Source organism: Rhinopithecus bieti, unplaced genomic scaffold (assembly GCF_001698545.2).
Source record: "Rhinopithecus bieti isolate Rb0 unplaced genomic scaffold, ASM169854v2 scaffold_42380, whole genome shotgun sequence".
NCBI classification, from domain to species: Eukaryota; Metazoa; Chordata; class Mammalia; order Primates; family Cercopithecidae; genus Rhinopithecus; species Rhinopithecus bieti.
Genome location: NW_016818327.1, coordinates 188,609 through 206,212, shown reverse-complemented (window position 1 = coordinate 206,212; position 17,604 = coordinate 188,609). Strand labels below are relative to the sequence as shown.

At 35.1% G+C, this 17,604-nt stretch overlaps 1 protein-coding gene across 1 annotated transcript in view; it reads right to left on the bottom strand.

Moving 5' to 3' along the window:
• CADPS2 (calcium dependent secretion activator 2) overlaps nucleotides 1–17,604 on the bottom strand; it is a 366,001-nt gene that overhangs the window by 208,255 nt on the left and 140,142 nt on the right. The window contains 1 exon segment of the mRNA XM_017856925.1: nucleotides 2,564–2,630. Coding sequence (XP_017712414.1) covers nucleotides 2,564–2,630 — 67 coding nt within the window.

The window sequence follows — 17,604 nt, the reverse complement described above, 5'->3', positions numbered from 1 at the left end:
CACCTTTCAATAATGCAGCCTGCAGGTATAGACCTACAAACTATGTGTGGATAGAATCAGAACTGTCTTTAAAATACTAATAAAACTACCCAGTTCCTCCCAATGGGTCATTCTCATTGAATCTCCATACATACCCATCTTGATTTTGAAGTGTGTACCTTCAATTTGCCTTCCCATTACATTTGGAATTGAATGGAAGATTCACTTGTGTTTAAAACTTGTCAGAATACTGACATGGATTCTCAGTACATTTGGGCATGGAATTCTCTGCATGAATGCATGTGGATATATGCACATATATGTGTGGAAAGTAAATATATAATGCTAAAACATGACTTCAAATTTTAAGAAGAAACCTCAGGTAGAATAAATTCAAATTCATTATAATTTGGTAGTACTTTCTTAAATTTAAATTATGAAACATATGGGTTTGCCTACTTTGAATTAACTTAGATAACCCTTTTAAAATGTAAAGCATATTTTTGTTATTGAGAAAACACTTTTAGCTCCCCAAAGACATGGTTAATCTTCCCCCCAAAACACACCAATTAATAGTCTCAAAGTATTACAATTCCTTCCTTCATTTCTAAACTCTCTTATGAGTAATAATCGAAGTATACATATTTGCCTTATAACTTCTGAGTCTTATGATCATATGCTAGAAAATAAGATAAGGGGCAAAGGATTACTTGGAACCTTACCTGGCAAAAAGCATGAGGTGATAATTTGACCTCTTAAGACTGATCTGCAAAAGTCTAACTTTCATATTCAAAAAATCAGTTAAAACAATCAAATAAAAAATAAAAAAAAAACAGTGACTAATGCAAATAACATACTAAACATCTGTGGTTATTGGGTTACATTCCCATGTTCTTTCATACCTATTTCCACCAGTTAAGATCTATGCTTACTAAGTTAGCTGGGTTTGTTCCCAAACTAGTTTATGCTAAAAACATTAGATACTGAAATCATGTAGTTAAATGAGATTTTACGTAAATGCATAAAATAACTGAAAAAGAAGCTGCTGTTTCCAGGAAAAGTCAGCTGAATGCTTTAGAAAAACTTGATAAAGACAAGTCACTAACACAACCTTGTCGAATTAGATATGAGTGAAATATATCCATAAGATATAAATAAGTGTCCAGAAATATCTATTAAAATTGCTTAGGAAATGCATTTAAATTCATGCACCAATGTAAGAAACTAAATGTGGAAACTGTAGGAGATGCCTTAAGGTTTTTGAAAAATAGATCACTCACAACCCCAAACAGGTAACCTTTTTCAAAGCAAATGCTAGGGCTCTATATAAAAAAATTAAATCTGTGTGTGCATGTATATGTATCTTTTATTAAAGTTGACCGACTATTAGTTCTAATCACGTAAGAAGAGATTACCTTTTAGCTAGGGGAAAAAAAAAAATAGGCTGGCTGTTTGCCATGTAGATAAAACTACTTTTCACTGAGTTTTCACACTTTTCATGGAGTTACCAGGCTATCATGGGACATCAATAAAGTAATTTTATCCAGCAATTGATGGATGGCTGTACGTACTTGCTGGAAGACAGCAAATGATCATTTTCCTTCCTTGGCATTTTACCATGTCATTCTGATCTCATCCAGTTAAGCTTGTTTAATGTGTGCCATTGGAATCAATGAGATTTTTACAGAATGTTTTGTGTTAAGAATTCTAAGAGTGATACTCTTGTCATATATTGGGAACAAAATAGCTTGGATTTATCACGGACTGGAGTGACTATTACTTAGAAGGGTATTCTTTAATATAAATTTAACTTAATTAGTATGTTTTATGAGCAAAGTTATTCATGATTACAAAGAAGAGTCAGCCAAACTGCACGTTCTGATAATATATGTTCAGAATCCAATCATAAACAAATATATACCAGGCAAGTTGACTTAAAAACATATTTATGTGAACAGGTGATTTTTTTGGCTTATTTGTACTAAATGTGGCATATTTGCATTAAATGGCAGCATATTTGCATTAAAATGCCAGTTAGTACAAATATAATATTTATATTAAAATGAATGATTATATGTATTATGCTTTATATATAAAATATAGAATGATGCAGTGGTTCTCAAGGTATAGTCTTGGAATCCCAGAGATCTCCAGGATATTTTCAGAGGGTCTACAAGGTCAAAACTGTCTTTATAAGAATATTCAGAAGTTATTTGCCTTTTCACACTTTTCTCCGATTAGTATAAAATTGAGTTTTCCAGAGGCTACATTTTATCTGATATTGCAAAAAACTGAATGCAGAAGCTGATGCAAGAATACAGTTACCTTCTATTAAGCCAGAGGGTAAAGAGTACAAAAGCATAAAACAATGCCACTTATTTCGCTAAATTGTTTGCCTTGGAAAACAGTTATTTTACATAAAAACTTTAGTGTTAGCATGTAATGAATGTACTGCTTTTATTTAAAGTGGCTTAAACATATTTTAATTTCTAAAACAGTAAATTTTGACAGATATAACCCACATAAACACATTTTGACAGCTGCTATCTTAAGAGTGATTATTTAACAGGAAAAAAGGACTAACCTGAACTAGAACAAAGTAACGTTTTTTCCATCTTTTCCAAACCTTCTGTCCAAGGGCATACAGATATCTGGAAAGAAAAACAAAAGCCAAAGAATACTGAAGATGAATAATGTTGTGCTTCCATGTAATCATATTTCTTCCATAGGTATTTATTTCTGAGACCAGCCTGCTAAAGGCAAAGTTTAGCTCATTAGGAAAGTGAGACAACATGCAGCTTCTGTGTTACAAAATGAGTTAGCTTATTCTCGGTTCTTAAAAGGGAATTGATTTATGTGACTTATCAATTTGTCAGTCCTTACCACAAATTGAGCAAAGTAGGAGTTAGAAAGGATAATCAAAGAATCAGTAGGAATTTTATTCTTACATGCAATTCTTAGGAGAGACAAAGGCTATTAATTGAGGACATAGTTATCAATGCTTCAGTTCTCAGGTGACTGAAGCTGAGTAGTGCGGCCTGAAGAGCAGCCAGCTGCAGAGCCAAGAATCCAGGGTGAAGGGTCACTGTCCAGCTGGGTGACCCCAAAATGTGCCTGCACCAATCTCAGTCTCCATGTCCTCACCTATCAAATGGAAGGATGGATTTGCTGATTTCTAAGGTCTCTGCTAGCTCCATCCTTATGGGATTTACCTGACTTATGAAAGCATCTCACTGCAAATTTTTTAATTACAAAATTCAGATAGTAATGAATATGCCATTGTGTAGTTTTACATAGTTGTAACCACGGCTTTTCTTTAACTTTGCATTGACTTTAGTAAGCTGAATTGAAATGATTAGCCAATCATTTGAGAATATTATTCTTACTGAATATACAGGTGATATACTGAAATATCAGGGAGGAAAAAGAAGAAATTAAAAATTAGTGTGACCCTGTTGTGGAGAGCTATTCCAAAATTATGTCACAAAATTATAAACACATTCCCTACAAAAGTGGAAAATATTGCTAGAAGTTTAAAATATGACAGGTAGAGGCCTAATTTTAAAATTAAAGAAAGATTTTTCAATATTTTATCATAATCCTTTATTCTGAAATGAAGGATTCACAGTGCAGAGGCTGTTCAAACTAAATTTATATATAATTCTGAGTGTTTTTTTTTTTAAAGTATTATGATTAACTATTTATTTAGGGGCTTAAGATTTTAGACTTCCACAACTTTTAAAGCTAAAATCTTAGGCTGAATCTTTAGTTTCTGTCTTATTAAAATAATCCTATTTTGCAAAACACAATAAACATACTGTTTTCCCCCCTCCCCTCTTTAGAAACAGTGACAAAGGAAGTTGGCTAAGGTGTGGGGAATGAATGCACACTCATTCACTACTAGTGGGAGTGTAACATCTTGGGAGATGATCTTTCTGTAGGATAACATGTCAATACATAGAAATAGTCATATTCTTTCATTCCCGAATGTATTAAGGTAATAAAGAGGTGCATATAAAGGTGTATGCTGTAGGGATACATAGAACAGTGTTGTTTATATTATTGGAAACTGATAACAAATGTCCAGCAGCAGTAAAATTATTCAATACATGCTGGCATATCCACAGAGAAATACCATGTTGCCAATGAAATTATGTTTTTGATAAAATTAATAACATAGAAAGTATCACATTGTAATACTATATGAAAAGAGTAGGATTCAAAACCACACACATAGTTAATGATTTGGAACTTGTCAAAGAATATGTAAAAATAATTCAAAAATATTACTAATAGTATCTCTGAGTGGTAAAGTTATGGCAGATTTAAGTATTCTTCTTAATTCCCTGAAAATTCCCAGAAATTTTCAGAATCCAGGGGGAAAAAATAACCATGGAGTCACTAAAAGTCAAAATAAAAACAAAGTTCTTGCACTGTAAAACATCACCCAAATAGTCCAAACCAATTATATATTTTCTTTCAGCACATCAGCTAACTGAAGTGTTTGGTGAACTTCTATTTAGCATTTATGATATGCCCTTAATTCATTCCATCATCTGTGCTTGTGGATGGAATGTGAATTCATTTCATGACTGGCTGAGACATTACTGCTCTTATTCTTACCTGTTCATTGTTTCTTCTCAAGGACCCCTTAAAACCCTTTGCTCCACCTTTGCTCTAGCTTCTAATTTCTTCTCTGTGGTTCTAGTGACAGGTATTTAGTTGCTCTTTCTCTGTCTTTCCTCTGCAGTTTCCTGTTTTGAAATGCACATACCCAAGCTCTTATTTCAGGGTTAACAGCAATGACCTCTGGAGCTAGATACTGTGGACATGACAGGTGCCCTCTATGAAAGTGAACTGGCAAGATATGCACCAAATAGCTGGCTCGGAGCCACAGACAGCATCTGGAATGACCTTTGCCTGTAACCACAGCCTGCTTCTCAGCTCTTTCAAAGTGTCTCACTTTGCAGACTGCTGGGCAACTGGGTCATATACAAGTGAAAGTAAATAGTGACACACAAACCATCAACACCACAAGCTACTCAGTGTCAGTCTTGCTGACAGTGAAGGTCCTGCATGAAGAATAATAATCAGCTGCAACATCATCAAAATGATGGATTAACAAATTTGCTTAAAATGTTGGGTTACTTTGAAGACAGAAAGCAGGGGGACAGAGGGACTAATGATATGGGAAAACTCTTATAATGTTATGTTTTAAAAAGGTAGTCACACGAGTTCATATTATATGCATACAGAAATATCTAGAAAAATGCAACAAAATGTTAATCTTATAGTTAACATCTCATGAGTGAAATTAAAGATGAATTTCATACTATTCTTTATGCCTTTCTATATTTCCACTATGTCTACATTGGCCATGTCTTCCTTTCACTGTTTGAGTAAAGTTTATTGGTATAGTTTACATAAAGTAAAATTTACCTGTTTCAGGAATCTGATTTGGTAAGTGTTGACACAGTCATGTAACCACCACCACAATCAACTTATAGAACATTTCCACCTCCCCAAAAGTCTCCTTATGCCCTTTATGATCAATCACTTCCTTACATCCCTAGCTCTGGCAACCCCTCATTTGATTTCTGATCTTATCATTTTTCTTTTTCCAGAACATATAATTGGAATTATTCAATATGTAGCCTTTCTGTCTGACTTCTTTCATTGAGTAGAATGCTTTGGTGATTCATCCATGTTGTTGTATGTAGTTAATATCAGAAGCCCACTCCTTTCATTGCTAAGCAATATATTCCATTGTAGGGATTTGCAAGAATGTGTTTATTCACTAGTTGGTGGATATTTGTTTTCACTTCTTTGGATATCATAAATAAAGCTATTATAAACACTTGTTTACAAGTCTTTTTGTGTAAGCATGTCTTCATTTCTCCTGGGTAAATATCTAGGAGTGGGATTGTGGGGTCATATTGAAAGTACATGTTTAACTTTACAAGAAACTGCCAAATTGTTTTCCAAACTAGCTATACCATTTTTAGTTACCATCAGCAAATGTATAAAGGTACATCTTACTTTTGTAGTCAGAAAAAGTTACCATTATTAAATATTTGGGGGATTGTGGTCATTATTACTATACATATGTATTTCTGGTATGGAGACCAAAGATAAAGTCCTTTATCTCATTATCTTGAGTACAGTGGAGACATCCTATAAGCTTTCATGCTTAAATGGGTTTTCTAGTTTCCAAGGTCATTCTCAAGTTTTGGAATTTAGAGTAGTCTAAATTCCTTGTAGATGGGTAATCCTTTTACCTCAGAAGGCCTGGAACGTGGAGGGAATGAGGAAAATGGAGCAAAAATCTTTTCACTATTTGGTAACTATCAGATAATCCATTTACTAGAAGACATCTACAAAACTAAAAAAGCATTTTCTCCTAACCCATCTTATGCCTGGCATTACTGTTGAATTACTATTCTTTGTTGTTGTTTCTTAATGTTCAGTGTTAGGTTATAATTTTTTTTTTTTTTATGGTATCTAAGGCCAAAAGAGTTCTATTTCAGAAAATACACGAAAGTTACATTTAACCTGATACTATGCTCTACTTAGGCAATAGATTTTATTCATTACATTTACAGGCTCTAGTATCCTTAATTACAGAAAAATGAGTTACTCTATATAGAAAGACTGTATATATATCTATAGCCAATTTTTAAAGAATCTGCGTATAAAAATCAAGTTGACTTCAAACAGTTAGAAAATATAACTTGATCTTTAATGATTAGGAAGAATCCCATAGCATCTGAGAGTCACTGTTATAAAAATAAATTATAACTGCATAATGCTGTAAAAGGAAAATGAACAGCTGATAAAATTAAATATAACCATTTATTTGACATACAATGGAAATGGCATTAATTTAACAGATCTTTGATAGCTATTAACTTGTCTTAAAAAATCCGTTTTTAATGTTATTATCATTTGCATTCTGGACAATTGGCATTTTATTGCTTTATAAAGTATGAATCTACCAAATAAACATATAGAAAAATATTACCTAAGAAATGTGTGTGTCAGGCTGAACAGAGAGTACCTCGGCTAGGTGTACTAGAGATTTGCTAGTGGGTCTATGCTGCAGCTGTATTCTCCCTCAATATTTTGTAACCTGCTGAGTCATTACTAGCTTCCTCATGATTGTATGATTAACTCAAAGAAGTTTTTTTTTAAGGGTATGTAAATAAGACCTGTCAAATACCAGTTAGACTGGGAACACACATTTAACTGGGTTTTATGTGACAATTTACAATGTTATCCAATAAAATAAGTATCTATCACACAGCATGAGAGAAGCATTTTCTAATGAGTACTGTGAGTTTTTTTCACCTGATCTTAAAGAGGAAAGCAGATTCTGTGTGTGTGTGTGTCTGAGGGCTTTTTAACATTCATTTCCACCAACCTACAGAATTTGGTTTTAAATATTTTGTTGTCATCTTTGTCAAATTCTTTTAGTTAAATCAGAAATGAATGGAAAAACAAAAGAACACAAATATCAGTTTTCACGGCCATGCTACATTCTCCAGTACTCTATTATGGCCCTGGGTTGGTGGTGGGGCTGGTGGGGAGGTGGAGGGAATCCCTAATCAAAGTTAAATTTGATCCAGTAATTATTTGAATGGGGTTAAAAGAGGTATTCCATTGTACATGACATTTTTACAAGCACATATTTCCAAAACTAATTTAACTATAACACTTTTTCTATTGAGCTATTTCCAATGCATCACAATATTCATGTAACTAGAGTGTTTTGGATTATTTTAAAATAACCGCTCAGATACTATTTAAAGTATTTGTCTTCATGAACACATCCAACTTAAGCAAGGTATTAAGAAGTTGTTCCCTTTGAACAACAACAACAAAAAATTGTCTGCTTAACTTTAAAATCTTTTCTTCTTGCATGGGATTAGGTAACAAAGAAATTAGCAAGCACTGACACAAAGCTCGGATTTAACACACAAGAGTAAAGCCTGGAAGCATTTGGTTCTATCAGTCAGTATAAACATAGCAATAATCATAAAGTATTAATCCCTCTTCTGGGTTATTCCAAATGGAGAGCACTATTTGCTCCAAAGAAACACATATCTGATTGCTAGGAAACAAAGCACAAAGACAACTAAATATATACCAGTTTCTTTCCCCTATGACTTAAAAAAAAAAAAAATCCAGCTATTCTTAGGTCATATTGTATCATCAAATATCAGAGATATGAAGAAATGAAACTTTCAAATTTTTGATTATATATTTAATATATGATTTAGAAGTGTAGAATATATTTTATGCTGTTTGGAAAAAAAGTCAAGAGAAAACAGTTTTTTAAATGGTATTTGCCTAATTGATTCTTTTTTTAAAGGAAATGACCAGTCCTTAAGCCAAAATAACTACTACCAACAAGGCAAATAGTATATTTTTAAAATCTTCTATATCTATAGTTATGTATAGTCAGTAGAGTATCTCAGTACCTACATTAAAATTATACAACCTTTTGGCGTCAACATGATTTTTTAAAGAGTCAACTATTAATAAGGTAGCTGGAAGACAACACCACAATTACTTCTAAAAGCTTTCATTTGTGAACAAAAATAGTCTTTATGAAATCCATCAGAATGTTCTGTGACAGTAGGAACAAAAACTTTTCTTTAGAAAGACTTCCTGATCATTAACATATGTATTTTAGTACCAATGAAATTGTTCTTGGCAATAGATTTGTTGAGTAAAATGAAGTTTAGTAAAAATAAATTTCAAGCATTAATGGTGCAATGTTGATACGACAAAACTATTTTAAATGCTTGTCTTTACATAGTACCCGGTTGAATGTGTGCATGTGTTTTTTTAAATGCATTCATATGTAATATTCTGATTTGTTTTCTTTTGAGCCAAAAACCTCAGAAATAAGTTTAACTATTTAGCCATTTTCCTTTAAATACTATATATTCTTGGCTAACATTTATAATCACAAAAGTCAATGACATTTTAAGAACTCATTTTCTGATTAAAAACTTGAGATTTAACCCATCTTCATATCACAATATGTTTGAACTAGATCCCATATTATTCTAGTAATAGTAAAGACATAGCTAATATTCTCTACGCGAGATTTTAAATAGAAAATAGTAAAATGAAATAAAGAACTTGCTTACTCAAACACTTTAAAAACACTTTACAAAACCTTTCTAACTTGAAGATTGTTCAAGGAATACTTCAACACATAAAAATTCTCCACACATTACTAAATATTGTAGTTTAGTTTCAATTAGAGTGGTGGCACACAATTCTAATAGAAATGAGAATATGACAATTTATTTGCACTGAGTCCATGCTGTGAGAGTTCATGGTTTTACTTTATGATGAAAAATCATCACTAATGAATATTTGAAAAACATAATTGTATACGGAAGATGGGAATTATTTGGAGCCTGAAAAAAAGAACTATTAATTTTGGTGGATCACTTATGAGTCTAGCGCTTTATTCAAAGAAATGCAACAACCAATTTACATTTTGAATGATAAAGCCTTTTCTTCTACAAGCCTTCATTTTCAAGGAAAATACAAAAGAAAAAAAAAATCAATATATAGAGTGGTTTAGTCCTGGAAAGGGCTTTCATAAGAGAAGCCTCAGTCAAGGTTGAAAGAGCAATTAATGCAGGCTCAAAAATCTGGGCCATTCGGATAGAGTTCGGTTAACATGTGGCAGAAGTAATCATCCACTTGTGAAAATGATTTTCGGTTCATTCTCAAACACCTTTCAGACACTCATGATCCCATTTAACTGACAACAATACAGGCTATCTGTGGGCACCGTTGCATTTGAAGTGAAAACCAATAGGGACCAAATGCCCTCAGGCACTTTCAGTCATCCCTACAAGTTCTCTGCTGCTTGCATAAAAGGAATCTTCCTTTCACTACATTCTTTCTTTTATTTAACCCCACAAGATTAAGACTTTTTTGGGCGGGGCGGAGAGGGGGTGGTTGTTTCAACTAAGGATGAAAAAAGAAACTGATTTGAGACAACATTGGGACCCAGGCATTAAGAAACTTAGAAGTAAATACTTTCTGGTTGGTTATCATAGGACTTGAATTATTATGAGAAAGAGTAAAAGAGAGGTGGGGATGCATGGAAAGGATCCTCATCAAACAAAATTACATAACATTTGGGGAGAAATTATGACTAAAGAAAAACCAATAACTCCTATTGTTGAGCAAGAACTTAAAATGTATGTGCTATATAAACAGGAGATTCCTGAAAGCAAATGCATAAAACATAGAGTTCTTCACTTATATTAGGTATCACATGTTTTAGAATTGTCCGTCTTCCTTTTCCTGAGTTCTACCTTCTGTTAATTTCATCTCAGTTAAATCCAAGTTAAGCCTCAGTTCTTATCAGTACTATAACTGTTTAAAACAGTTACGGTTTAAGACGGTATAAAACTATACTAAAAACGTGCTTGCTATAGCAAAATCTAGAAAACGAATAAAGGCAAACTGCCCAGATAAGACCATAAAACCCCATTCCACCCTCGGATAAGACATCAAGAATTGCTGATATAGTTCTAGCTGATCATTCTTTTTTTTCTCTCTTTTTGCAAAATAATTCATTTTACTTTATTTATTTTTGAGACAGAGTCTCACTCTGTTGCCCAGGCTGGAGTACAGTGGTGTGATCTTGGCTCACTGCAACTTCCACTTCCCAGATTCAAGAGATTCTCATGCTTCAGCCTCTTGAGTAGCTGGAACGACAGACGTATGTCACCATGCCCAGCTAATTTTCATATTTTTGGTAGAGACGGGGTTTCACCATGTTGCTCAGGCTGGTCTAGAACTCCTGAGCTCAAGTGATCTGCCTGCCTCAGCCTCCCAAAGTACTAGGATTACAGGTGTGAGCCACTGCATCTGGCCCTTTTATTTAAAAAATATTTTACTGACATATATTTGTACATGTTTATGGGATCCATGTGATATTTTGATACATGCATAAAATGTGTAATGGTAAAATCAGGATATTTAGGATCTCCATTACCTCAAACATTTATTTCTTTGTAGTGGGAACATTTCAAATCTTCTCTTCTAGCTATTTAAAACCATGCAATAAATTATTATTAACTATAGTCACCCTATTGTGCTATTAAACACTAGAACTTATTCCTTCTATGTGACACATTGAACACATTAACCAACCTCTCTCTTCAGCCTCATCCTCCCTGTCCCCCACCCCCAACACCCTTCCCAGCCTCTGGTAATTATCATTCTAACTTCTATCTCCATGGATCAACTTTTTTAGCTTTCACATGTGAGAACATGTGCCATCTGTCTTTCTATGCCTGGCTTGTTTCACTTTATATAATGACCTCCAGTTCCTCCCATGTGGCTGCAAATGACAAGATTTCATTCTTTTTTATGGCTACATAGTATTCCATTGTGTACATGTTCTACATTTTCTTGATCCATTCATTTGTTGATGGATTTCATATGTTGGCTACTGAGGACAATGCTACGATAAACATGGAGGGGCAGGTATCCCTTTGATTCACTGATTTCTTTTTTTTTTTAATATAAACAGATATTAGTGGGATTGTTAGATCACATGATAGTTCTATGTTTAGTTTTCTGAGAAACTTCCAAGCTGTTTTCCATAATGGCTGTACTAGTTTACATTCCCATCAACAGTATATAAGAGTTCCCATTCTCCGTATCTTCTCCAGCATTTTATAACTGATCATTATTAAAGTGTATATTCTAATATAGATGTCAATGTACTGTCACCTAGAAATAAAACAACTAGAAAATAATTAAGTAGTTCTATACAATGTAGTTTTCAATAAATATAAGCCAAACAACCCAACTAAATCAAACTGTGCAGATAAATATTTTATTCAAAGACAGGTTTCCTGATATTTTTCTTTGCTAACTGGTCACTGGCATTCTTTTAGATCTCAATTAGCAGAAAAAAAGTACCTAGATAAATATTTTTAAGTGGTTCATGATCAGTGCTGATATTTATACAATTGTATAAATATGTTAGGTCTTTATTCCTTTTTATTTTTAAAAATTAACCAACAAATTGTATATATTTATGGTGTGCAACATGTTTTGAAATATGTGTACATTGTGAAATGGCTAAATGAAGTTAATTAATATATGCATTACCTCAATATATTCTAACACAGAAGGCATATTTCATAAAGCATGGTTTCATGTTTTTCCTCAATTTAAATACCCTTCAAAATTTTTGTCTACACATGCTTCACTGTTTGCTAAAAGTTAAAGAAAATTAGTAGGCTTTCCAAGCTGATTATAAAATGTCTCAGAAGTAAATAAATGGGAAAATGTCCAAAGAATTTACTGAGTAGCCCCTCCACCCCAACCAGGCAAACTCACAGAGAGGTCCATTCCTCCATCCTCTAGGAAGAAGACTGGGACTGTGAAAAATCTGAATGTCTCTAAGAGTAACGCTATGTCACATTCCAAAGAAAATGACATTTTCATCCCTTGGCAAAAAAGCTCTGAGGCATCCAACAATTAAAAAGAAATTATTTACTTACGCAATCCTAGACATTTTTGTGAGATACTCCATTAAGCTTTCCTTTCCCTGGCCGGGCGCGGTGGCTCAAGCCTGTAATCCCAGCACTTTGGGAGGCCGAGACAGTTGGATCACGAGGTCAGGAGATCGAGACCATCCTGGCTAACACGGTGAAACACCGTCTCTACTAAAAAATACAAAAAACTAGCCGGGCGAGGTGGCGGGCGCCTGTAATCCCAGCTACTCGGGAGGCTGAGGCAGGAGAATGGCGTGAACCTGGGAGGCGGAGTTTGCAGTGAGCTGAGATCCGGCCACTGCACTCCAGCCTGGGCGACAGAGCAAGACTCCGTCTCAAAAAAAAAAAAAGCTTTCCTTTCCCTGAGAAAGTAAGTAGTTTAGCAAGAAACAAAAGGTTTAGCAAAGGCTTTCATGTGTCAAACCATATCATGTTGACTAATAAAAATACATTCTCTTTTAGGGCACACTACTCCTAAGGTATAACAAAGATCAAATGTTATTTAACATTACATGTAATACAGGTAATCCTGAATTAACACAAATATGTTAGGCCTTCGTTTCCTTCTTTTGGAAATGTAGGTATTGGTCTCCCTTTTTCATATTCAGAATTTCAAGTGAAATATGCACATAAAATGTCCATTCTATAAACTACATACACTCTAAAAAAATAATTAAGATGACAGTTTGAGATACAGCGTTTTCCACAGTATGTGTCTTGGAACATCTGGATACAAGGAGGTACTCTGAAGAAACATAATGCCAAATAAATGTGAGGAATACTCAGTTAAACCAAACTAAGCAAGTTCTATATTTATTAAGAACTTCTAAGAGTCTGTAGCAGACATGTGCAAAGGTAGGGGAGAGTAGTGTATGTGGTATCTCCAAAAGTACAGAATGTTTTCCATAGAATATCTGTAACAGTCATGTTCTCTAGCACATACTTTGAGAAATTAACTGGACTAGATTACTGAGTCTTTAAGCAATAAAATTATATAACTAGGTTTTTACGTTCTGTTTGGAATTAACTAATATCCTAGTCATAATTAAAATACCATCTTCACTTCTAACATAGTTTTACTACAAATCTATAAAAATGTATGTTTGGGGCTGGGTGTGGTGGTTCACGCCTGTAATCCCAGCACTTAGGAAGGCTGAGGTAGGTGGACTATTGAGCCAGGGGGCTTGAGACCAGCCTGGGCAACAAAGTGAAAACCTCGTCTCTACAAAAAAATGTAAAAAATTAACCATGTGTCTGTGGTCCCAGCTGCTCAGGAGGCTGAGGTGAGGTGGAGAGATCATCTGAGCCTAGGGGGTACAGGCTGTGGTGAGCCAGGATAGTGCCACTAGACTCCAGCATGGGCAACACAGTGAGACCCTGTCTCAAAAAAAAAAAAAAAAAAAAAACCTTTGAAAAGTTTTCTTTAAAATTTTGATCATAATCTCCATGGGCTATGTTTGGTTCCTGAAAGGCCTCTTCTTCTAGTATGCTGCTCTCTGGTCTTGGCTAATGAGGACATTTTGGAAGAGCTTTGAAATTTAGTAAACAAACTATGTCCATCTTTACAGTAACATCTTCATGTAACTTATTTACAAAAGTACCTAAATTCCTCCTAACACTCAGCATGTTTCACAGATTTCCCTTCACAATAGCCTCTTCTATGGACACTATGTCACTTGAACTTCAACTTTATACTTTGTGACCAATCTTGTCTATAGTCAAGGAGGCTTGTGGAGTTCTGATTCAAGGCTGGAGGAACTGAGAAGTAAGATACACTTGCTGTTAATCCAGCTCTGATGTCATTCCTTGGCTTCAGTGTCTCAGTCCCTGACATGCTCCCTTGTGTTTAAATATAGTCATACATCGCTGAATGATGGAGGCCTTCTGAAAAATGCATCATGAGGCAATTTTGTCTTTGTGAGGAGATAATAGAGTAGACTTACACAAACCCAGATGGTATAGCCTACTACATACCTAGGCGATACATACAGCCCATTACTCCTAGGCTACAAACCTGTACAGCTTGTGACTGTAGGAACTGTAAAGGTAAGCATTTGTTTCTAAGCGTATCTAAACATAGAGAGGCTACAGTAAAAAAAAGTGACAATCTTATGGGATCACTGTCATATATGCCATCAGTCATTGACAAAATATCATTATGAACTGTGTGCCAGTAGTTGTTTTGATAAGCTGCCCAATACCCCAGGCTGAGGACACAGCTTTGCTCTTGTTCTTGCTAAACTTTCTCTGATACTCTGTGCTTGAATTCTTGACATGTTAGTTGGTCATAGACATTTCTGCAGTTGCTCACATCTATAAACACTGTGTTGATATCCTTCGATACATTTATTTATTTGTTTGTTTATTTATTTATCTCTGAGGCAGAGTCTCACTCTATTGCCCAGGCTGTAGTGTTATGGCATGATCTCGGCTCACTGCAACCTCCACCTCCTGGGTTCAAGTGATTTTCATGCCTCAGCCTCCCGAGTAGCTGGGATTACAGCCATGCACCACCATGCCCAGCTATTTTTTTGTATTTTTAGTAGAGATGGGGTTTCACCATATTGGCCAGGCTGGTCTCCAAATCCTGGCCTCAGGTGATCTGCACACATCAGTCTCCTAAAGTGCTGGGATTACAGGCATGGGCCATCCCGCCTGGTCTCCTTTGATACTGTATTGTCTTACTTTGACACCAAGAACTCCTTTGTATAAATACTATCTGGGTTCTCACTGCTCTTCCAACTGTTCACATGTAGTCTGTTTCACCCCATTTGTCCTACACATTGTACAATTTTATCCATTTCCAATACTTATTTTTAAATTCATTTAGTTCTTGAGTCTCACACTTCCCATTTATTACCGTCCTCTTAGCTCAACTATCATTTTCTCAGAGAAGAACCTTCTGCATCACTAAATAGGTCATATTCCCTTATTATACCAACGAGGTGACATGTACACATTTCTTCTACAAAGTCATGCCAGCAGATTGTTTGATTAATGTTTACTCCCCACACAAGACTGCAAACTCCATGAGGGCAAGGGCCATATCGTCTGTGACTCACCACTCTATTCTCTTGGCCTAGCACTGTTCCTTCATATGGCAGACACTCCATAAACATTTTTGGAATGACTTAATGGTTTTTCCTAGTTTGTCATTAGGAGCAATTGTAATAAAACTATAATAAAGGAAGTAAATATTTTGCAAAATTATACAACATATATCAACAATTTTAAAAGTCTTGGATAGCCTTTGGATTTTCGATAAATTTGGTATTTTTATATTTATTTGGATCAAGAGTATTCAAATAATTTTAGCAGTAGAATATTACCCTGAATTTTAACTTCATGTGAATTATGAAAACGTTAAGGAAGCATGGAGCAGCTGCTGTGAAAACAGGCTTGGAGGTTCAGGAATCTAGTGCACCTTAAGCACCTTTATGCTGAAAAGGGACTCCCAGGGCTCTTCAACCACTGCTGAAAATGGCTTCAATCTCACAGCATCACAAGGATCTTTCAGTCAAAATGGAACAGAATATATATGTCTAAAGATCTAAAAATGCTACCAGATTTCTAACTCTCACTAATATGCTAAAAAAAATAAAGTCTGATATTGACACTATTGGAATCTCTGAGGAGGCCAAGTAATTCAGTACCTCTTTTCTTTGCCCGAATTCTGAACAAATTGACTTAAAAGAGTAGACAGAGTACAAAACATCACTTTGAATACTGGTAAAGATAATATTGAATAGTGTGTGTGTGAGTGTGTGTGTGTTTTTCCTGCAAGTGGTGGGCTTCCTTATGTGGTTCAGTATTGTTATGACACGTATTTTCCCCAGCCCAGTCACAGACAGTGCTAAGAGGACAGGCCGTTCCATGAGAAGATCCTGCCCTCGACAGGCTTGTGCAGAATGAACAGAGATCATTCATTACGGTAATGAATATCCCTCACATGGAAGCAAGTATTGAGAATGGAGAATAAATGTTTCCCCCAAAACAGAGAGTGAAGGGTGAAAATAATGTGAGAGAGAGACAAACAGAGAAAGAGAGAGAACATGAATGATTCGCTAAATGGCTAAGTGCCAGGTATAAGATTCACTTTTCTCATTTGTAAAACAAGAATAGCAATATTAGCCCCTGACTATAATAGATGGGTCATTACAAAAATCTGCTGGAATGATGTATATAAACGGGCCTTTTTAACTATAAAGCACAATGTAAATGAAGGCATTAGTAGTAGTGGTGGTGGTGGTGGTGGTGGTAGTAGTAAGTAGAACAGAAAATATTTCAACTTAACTTGTTTGAAAGTCTCTTTGGGGTGTGGGGATGGTAATAAACTTTTCAGCTTCGTCCCATTTAAGGAGAAAAGCTTTCCAGGAATGGGGCAAAAATGTAAGTATATCTTTTTCCAAAATGAAGAATACCTACAAAGTCACACATTACAACAACAAAAACTAGCTCTTCATATTCATTAGATAAAAGCAATGTTTCTACAGAGTACCTGTATTATGTTCCAAGCTACTGAATTTCTTAAGTTTTTAAGAAATTGCTACTTATCAACCAACTAACAAATTCTAGACTACTACGAAAACTATAACGTTCAGCTTCTCTCTCATATATCTTTTTTTTTTTTTTTTTTTTTTTTTTTTTTTTTTTTGAGACGGAGTCTCGCTCTGTCACCCGGGCTGGAGTGCAGTGGCCGGATCTCAGCTCACTGCAAGCTCCGCCTCCCGGGTTCACGCCACTCTCCTGCCTCAGCCTCCCGGGTAGCTGGGACTACAGGCGCCGCTACCTCGCCCGGCTAGTTTTTTGTAGTTTTTAGTAAGAGACAGGGTTTCACCGTGTTAGCCAGGATGGTCTCGATCTCCTGACCTCATGATCCGCCCGTCTCGGCCTCCCAAAGTGCTGGGATTACAGGCTTGAGCCACCGCGCCCGGCCATATATCTTTATTTATTTAGAGGAAAATGAAAAAGTAAAGCCAGTAGTAATAAAGAATCCACGTGCAATAAGGATGGACTATATAGGGCTAGATGTGTATAATGTTTCTTTTCCTTTTTAACTTAAAGCTTAAGAATT